Consider the following 8,315-nt stretch of genomic DNA (forward strand, 5'->3'; position numbering starts at 1 on the left):
CCCCGCCAAAAAAACAAATCCACCACCACCTCAGTCTAAGTTTTTTCTTAAATATTTCTCAGGTTTTCCCTATGGTATAAACAATATACTGGGCAAAGCAAGACTCTCTATTATATATAAATGGCTTTTAGTAGTCACTTGGCACCAACCCTTCAAAACCTCGCGTGAGTGTGTGTACAAACCTGTGTGTCTGTGAGGGGGACAGGAAGTCAGTCAGCTGATTAGTTATGTAGCAAGTGTCCTTTTAAGCTCACAGCTTTAGGTACACATTCAACAGGGACTTTCATAATTATGTTATTACGTATAGTTCGCTTCTGAAAGAGCATGCAGCTTCCTGCTGCTTTTGTACCCTGGTAAAAAGACTGATTTGTGGCATAATATAACTGAAAGATGAAACTGTTTCATCTTATAAAACTGTGTTTTTTTTAAAGCTCACTATGATACGCTCTGATGAAAAAAGCTGACATTTGGTTTTGTTGCCTAGCGACCACTATGCTATGGTGTCAGCATGAGTGTGCATCTATGCCTAGGAACCGCTCAATGAGAACACGTTTCCTCTGTTTAAATTATTGCATGTAAACAGAGATAAAGATTTAAATCCCAACCTTAAGTCACTAGATGCAAGCATTACGTCTCTAACATATTTAGCACCGAAGTCCTGCTACTCGGCAACTTGCCCTCGATGCATTGAGTTCTCAGAAGACCATTTCGAAACAGCATAATGTTGGTTTGATTTTATGAGATAAGGCCCACTGACATCTAGTGATCTGATTTCTCCAGTTAATGAACTTGCTCTCAGAGGGTTTGAGTCACAGCCCTGTGGTTACTCTAAGTATTTCCTTTTAGAAGCCCCAAAAGTCTTCCCAGGATTTTCCGCCCTACATAAATTCCCACTGCCCCCCGCACAGATACAAGGAATAAACACAGATAAATGGAAGTTTCCTAATTGTAACAATTTAGATTTCTATAATTTTCAAATCAATTGTTTGTAATTCAATTTTTTTCCCCCACAGGAAGTTATATACTTTCTTTCTTCTAATTCTAAATAGTCCACCTAGTGAGGGTTTCGTATCTGCTTCTCAGAACCGAGCGGGAAGTAGCGCTCCTTGGCCTTCCGCTGCCCATTGACTCTGGAAAATCAGGTTAAGGGTGTTTTTGCTTTTTCCTTGAAAATTGTAATTGGATGTTTTCAAGCCAGTGATTCCAGAGAAATAAGTAAGAGTCAACAGGGGCTGTCTAGTGTTCCGGCAGCAGAATTCATTCCAGGAATGAATTCTGTCATTTCTAAACACAAAGACTGGGTCGGACAATCTTTACATTTTTTTCTGTGTCCCCCCTACCTTCCAATTATATGGCAGATTTTCACAGAATTAAATTTTCTAAAAATAAAAATCATCTTACGAACCAACCGGAAAAAAAAAGAGGGGTGACTGTTGGTTATCTTTGCTTTAAAAACCCCGGTTTCTTCCATACGAGTGGCGGCGGCGGCGAGCTGAACGCCCCGCGGTGACGATGCTGAGAACTCCCGGCCACGCGGCACTTTTCACTCTCCTCATACCGTTAGCCAAGTAAATTACCCTGAGAACTGACACAATTTATGTCTCAAGGCTCCTCTGCTTCTTGTTTTATACCCACTGACATTTTTTCCCTCCTCTTACCAAGCCTACATCTTGAATTTTAATTTTGAAATAGGTGCAGTGAAGCACTTGGTGTTTAACACTGGTTAATAAAGTAGGAAAGCTAGGCTTACAAATTCTAGACAGCAGTCTGGTCATAAAACTTCCGTAAGTTAATAAAGAACAGGCAGTTAAGGCCAGACATTACACTTGCGATGCTGATCTTAAAAGTTCTGCCTATCACTTCAATTTTTGTCTTTATGAGAGGAATAAACTAGTTTGAAGCTGCATAAATAAAAAGCATAAACCACTTTTTGGTCCTCAAATTGTAACTTGTATATATAGGCACAAGTATATGGTATATATAAAATCTAAGAATTTTGTGAGAATTTCAAACTAAAATATATCACAGAATTTAACAGGATTTGTGAACATGATTTTCCAAAATGAATGCTCAAATGGCAGCGAAAGCCTGTCAATTTATGTTCTAATCTAGTTCATCTCATTCTATCTTATTCATTTGAAATGTACATATGCTGGAATCAGGAGCCAGAAGCTAGATACATCTTAATAAACTCAAGAGGTAAGCAGTACTCCAATCTAAGAGTGAAAATCATTTGTGGGTTAGCCTTAAATTATATTCACCTGAAAACGAATTTAATAACGTGAAAGTCAACAACACTGAAAAATACAGAACCAAAGTGAGAGTGCTACCTCGAGCATCATGGGCCCCAGCGCGTCCTTGTCGATGACACCCTGCCCTGTGGATGACACGTCCGACTTCTGCACTTCATCTATGTTGGCAGCTGCTGCCTTCTCTGCAACAAACACGAGTGAGAATTAAATGGCAGTGCTATTTCAAGGACGGAGTGACGTGGAAACATTTTTATTGTAACGATTTCTAAAATCTCTAGCGGGATCCGGTATGGCTATAAGGAAGTAGAGGACATCCCCCCTGCCACCGAACGGGACAGCCTGCAGGAAGTAGAAGCCAAAACGTGACCTTCTCACCTCCAGAACCTGTGGCTCAGGTCCCCTCTCAGGCTGCTGATAAAACGAGATTAGAGGTTTTATGCTGGTCCCTGACAAGCATTTTTTTCTAGATTATGAAAATGCTAGATACTATGGCACGATTAGTTTCTACTCAAGAGAGTCCCCAAACTAGGAAAATGGGAGGGTCTGCGGCTTAGAACTCGTCGCATAATCAGAGACGCGTCTGCACGCATTCGAAGCAACAGAAAGGAGCCCCACCCTGTCACGCTGCTCCCACGTGACACCCCGACGACTGCCTTGACTTCTGCACTGTTCCACCTCCAGTCACATTCACACTTAAAGTTTCTGTCTTGTCGAAGGTGCTTAACGATTTACCAGGCACCCACAGAATTTCAGTGGCTGTCCTTTTATCTGGTGTAAAAAATATGTGCTCCTGGATTAAAACATGTGAGGCAGCTCTCAGGCCCCCGAGGCCTGGGAAAACATTCATTCCATCGTGGAAAATCATCGCAGAAGAAATAGATGCATATTTGTCTATACATGTAAACTAGTGGTTTCAAGAATACCAAAACAAGTGTAAAACCGATCAGATACATATGGACAACACAACAGAAAACAGCATAGAAACAATGTGCCAGTTATATGTGCCTGAATAAATTATATTCTTGTTTACACTACATGCTATCACTGTAAGTAAAAGCAAATGAAGAAAACTGTAGATCAACTTATTACCCAGAATCGACCTGCTTTCACGATCTTGGTAAATTTCGTGTTTTTTTTTGTTTTTTGTTTTTGTTGTTGTAAAAAGGATTTTATACAGTATTTTGGAAACCCATAAAGCTTTATTTGTACTTGAGAACCTAGAGAGTAATCAGGAAAATTATGCAGGTCTTCCAAACCTCGCCACTCCCAGGATGGAGTGCTCCCACATGCCTCTCTGCCAGTGACAAGGGACGATGACCTGTGTCATTCAAGTCTAAGCTCAGATGCAAAAGTGAGAGTATGAGTCAGAACAAGTAACTTCAGTGTTTTCAGGGCTCAGTGCCCGCCTTCCATATACACACGGTGACAGGAGTAAATGGATGGATGATATGTAAACCACACTTCAAACACTACAAAGTAGTTAACAAACGTATTGTATAATTAGCAGATCTGTAGTTATTAGTTCTTTGTTACTGACTTCCAAATGTAGTGATTTCTTCGCAGAGCTTATCATCACAGACTGTCTCTACCTTTTTTCAGTTACGCTACTATATTCCTGATTCATCCTCTTAGAGCTAAATAATTGTGGCCAGCTATCAACTGAGGTACGACTCGTCCGCTAGCCTTTATAACTCAATACTGTGTGTATTTGATCGTCCTCACTTCATTTTTGTTTTCTTTCTTGCTGCCTTTCCTACCTCAGTCTTAACTGTCAGGTCCCTTCACACTTGTCCTATCTGCACGCTTAGTCTCAGCCCAATTCCTTAGCCTCAACCGAGGCAACAAACCCCTCAGGCTCTGCAGAAAATTACATGACATTTGACGTTACATGGCATATGACGCTCCTACTCAACTCCATTTCCCTAGAACTTTTTCACTGCAAAATATACCCCAAATAAATGCACGCCGGGGCATATGTTTTCTTTTCTTTGGCAGTTTACTTGGTAAGCTTGGAGGTTATCTGCAGTTCCTGCTCGCTTCCCTTCCCGGCCAGTTCAGGGATGGGACTGGCGCCGTCGCCTGCTGCGTGCTGTCCCTGCGCCTCCCGCAGCAATCACCCCTTTGTCCAGCGTCCCCCTGCTGCAGACACTCCCTGCCCGCCAGCCACTCAGTGTTCACCTTGGTCACCACTGAACTGTCATGGCATCCCAGTGTTTGTGCCCAAGTCGCCCCAATTTTACTTAATGGACCGGAAGTGCAAGAGTGGTAATGCTGGCAGTCTGGACGTACCGCGGAGCAGCTGCAGGTGCCTCCTGGAAAAGCAAAGGTGAGGACAGCACGACACCGTGGGACTGAGGGAGAGACCACATTCACGCGACTTTATTACAATGGCTCTATTTTATTGTTATTTTTGTTAATATCTCACTGTGCCTAATTTATAAATTAAACTTTATCATAGGTACATATGTATAGGAAAAATCATAGTATATAAAGTTTCATATAATGCACAGTTTTAGGCATCCACGGCGGGGTCTTGGAACATATCCCCTGCGGATAAGGGGGGACTGCTGGAATCTCGCAGGCCTGCATTTCAGAGGGCTCAGCAGGCTTCATACCTAAAGATCCCTGAGCTTTGCTAACACTAAATCTCAAAACTCATATAATAGATATTATATATTTATGTGGTGCTACTGTATTTCTATTCATTTTCGTCCTTGATGCGTGGCAAGCATACCAGGCTCTCATCACTAACATCTCTCAGTAGCAGTGGTGACTCTCAGACTGGAGCGGTGTGCACGAGAAGGCCTCCCCACAGAGCAGAATCCGCAGACTGAAAAGGACTTCTTTGCATGAGATTTGGACCCATTTTCCTAGGAAGGCACCCTACTCTCCCACTTCCTGCAGGGAGAACCTCAGTCCGTGAAACAGGACACCATCCCCACCAGAAGGTATGTTTCATGAAGGAGCGACTGTGTCTGCATCCTCAATGGCTAGCACTGTCTTAGGAGCCTGCATTTGGTGGCTGACTGGCACTTAATCCCAGAAATGCAGAAGCAACTGGCAACGAGGAGGGGTGGGAAAAGGGGCTGATTTCCCCCTTTGGGCCCACCAGCCCTCCAGGGCGCAGGGGGAGGGATGCACTAGGTGGGCAGGGCCAACAATACGGAGAAGGATTTCCCGAGGAGACCCCATCTTCAATCACGGTCCATCTCGTCTTGCCTTAGACAGTGAGTTTCAGGGCATCTCGTGTTCTCCTTGGGTCCTGACATCTCCTACCCTTTACTGTCACAACTGGTGGTTTGACTGTTTTAAAAGAATGGACTTAATTTAGGTTAAGGCTGGGGGAGCGTGAGACGTGAAGCAACAGCTGCTACTCACAAAGGCAAGTCTGCCCCTACTGGTGATCGCTAGAAAGCACCAGGCTATTTGCAGGCAGGCGTCTGATATCACGACAGCAATGAATTGTTTTTTTTCTGTGGTGTCTAATAATAATGCCAGGTTTTAGGGGGAAAAAAAATACAAAATAACATTTGTGACAATCTATTTCCTAGTCCCTTACAGACAATCGATTATGCCATGTGAGATGTTTACATTTTGAGGATCTGATCATCATTCTGAAGACCCAAAAGTTTCCTAAATTCATCCATTAATATTTTGTGGAATTTAAAAACTCAAACTTACAGAACCCAATCATGAAGGTTCCTAAACACTGATAAACTTTCATGCTGGGGTATTTTAAATATTCTAACATGTGCAGACACAGAATTTTAGACTTTTATCAGAAAATAGGCAGAATGAGGATCATATCTGCATAGCATTTTCTTTTGTTTTTAGATATCTAAGATATAACTTAGGTTAAGAGCCTAAAATCTGGAGTAGGAGATAGATAATTTAGATTTGACAAAACATGTGTTTGGGTTCTACTGGAAAGCCTGAATAAAAATAATTAGTGTCCTAAAAAATTATTTATAATAATAAAACGTCATTTTTTCCTCCTTATAATATTCAACTGATAAATCTTTAAAAGGAGAAAAGCGGCAGCTAACAAGAAGGCCCCGAGAGTGAGCGGCCACCATGAGGAAATGAGGAAGTGACCAGTAACACTGGGCGTAGACAGGCGGTCCCCGCCATCTGCGGTCCCCATCTGCGGTCTCCGTCTGTGTCTGGGCGCCACCACATGAGCAGTGCGAATGGAGGGAATAATCCTCGCCGGCTGAGAGACTCCATGTAGCCGGGAGGGCAAAACGACTACATTCGAAGCAAATGAGCACAATTGAGGGCTGAACCGCGAGAAACATGTTTAAGTTCAAAGAAGAGATAGAAATGGTTGGATGTAGCGGGAAATATTCACATACACTGTAACTGAGTTAGATTCTGCAGGAAATACAAGGAGACGGCAAAAGCAACAGCCTGACGGGAAACTGGTGGGCATGAGTTCTGGCATCTGGCACCAAGGAAATCTCCGCCTGGCCTCCGAAGGCCGACGGTAACGAACACTGGCCAAGAGCGTTTCTGAGCCGGAACCCTAGGGATCCCTGACTGCAAACAAAAACAACAAAAACATACACAGATCGATTTAAAGTTTTAATAAAACAGGTGATTTGGGAAAAAAAAAAACAACTTTGAATGAGTCTCTCGATTTTTTGCGAGAACTCTGAAAAATGTTGCAATATGCACACAAATATTATTCATATATATTAAAAGAATGGGAAATTTTCACTACTCAGACTGTAAACAAATGAGAAGCAAAGGGTAAAGAATTTAGGGCTTTTCACTCCTGTCCTCACTAAATGTTTGGTTACAGTATTTTCCAGCTAATTTGTCATCTATTATTCAATTCTGTATTAAATTTGTGCTTTGACTATTTTTTCAATATAAAAAGAAAAAAAAATCAATAATATGAAGTGATAGAAAACACCCAGAAATTTGGTTTTATCGATGTAAATAAAATCTAAATTAAATAGGCCATGAATTTACGTTTTTTGGGTACTTTTCATGAAGTAATTATGATCTCCATTCAATGTTCAGTTAAGCCTTGATAGGAGAAAGAAAAGGACTCTTTCGAAATATATTATTATGTTAACCCGACACGGTATCTTGATGGAGCATTTCGGTAATGAGAATGCTATTTTTATGTACCAGATATAAATAAGTTCAAATCATTAGATAGATTTATACTTCTGTAAGTACAGCACTACTAGGCTAAAACACACTTTAATATTTTTAAATTAGGCCGTTTTCTCAGCGGTCACAAATTATATTTACTTTGTATCCATTAACCATAAAAATATATTCTATTCCAAAAATATCCTTCAGTAAACTCAATGGTAAAAAGATTGCCCTGGAGTTTCATATGACCAATCCCTTATGAAATCTCGTTATTACAGATGGAACTCTTAAACTGGAGAGAGAGGATAAAACTTAATTTTCAGAGCCTACAAAAAGATTTCCCCTCCACGACTTCCACTTGCTCCTACTATACTTTCGCCATTACTTTCTAGATAAAAAATATGACCTAAGAGATAATGATAAAAATAATAATTCTATCCTTCCCTTCCTCGATCCTCAAAAGATTAAAATATCCGAAGAAGCCACGATCGTTTTAGTAGCGCACTCTTACAAACGCAAGCCCCGATCAGAGGGACTGTCCCCAGGAACACGTCCGCTCTCTCTCTCCAGGGGTCCCGGCCCGCCTCCATTTGCCTGCACTCCAGAAATCCAATGCCAATTAATCAGACTGCCAGTTTCAAAGCAAAGAACAAAATCCCGCATCTCTTTAGGGACCGTGTTGGGATGAGCCATACCGCACACTGGAGAAAACCCATTAATATTATATTCCATATGCTTTTCTTCGTAAGCGATGATTATTCGTTATGTTCTCTCAGAACAAAAGGAAAGGTGAATAGGGAAACACTCGATCTCTGGAAATAGAAATGATTTAAAAATACAAGGAAAAGCGGGTGTTTTCGAAGCAGCTGGATGGAACCGCTCTTTATCACTGGCAGCTACAAGCACACATTTGAAAGTAAAATATAAGTTTTCTGGTGAGGACAGCAACAAACC

At 41.5% G+C, this 8,315-nt stretch overlaps 1 protein-coding gene across 12 annotated transcripts in view; it reads right to left on the reverse strand.

Annotated features, from left to right (window-relative positions):
- NCOA2 (nuclear receptor coactivator 2) overlaps positions 1-8,315 on the reverse strand; it is a 253,076-nt gene that overhangs the window by 53,826 nt on the left and 190,935 nt on the right. For all 12 annotated transcript variants that reach the window (XM_039841839.1, XM_039841838.1, XM_039841834.1 and 9 more), the window contains one exon: positions 2,331-2,434. In XM_039841839.1, the coding sequence (XP_039697773.1) occupies positions 2,331-2,342 (12 nt within the window). In that variant the 5' untranslated portion in view covers positions 2,343-2,434. The remainder of the gene's footprint in view (positions 1-2,330; positions 2,435-8,315) is intronic.

This window comes from Pteropus medius, unplaced genomic scaffold (assembly GCF_902729225.1).
Source record: "Pteropus medius unplaced genomic scaffold, Ma_sr-lr_union100, whole genome shotgun sequence".
In the NCBI taxonomy this organism is placed as follows: Eukaryota; Metazoa; Chordata; class Mammalia; order Chiroptera; family Pteropodidae; genus Pteropus; species Pteropus medius.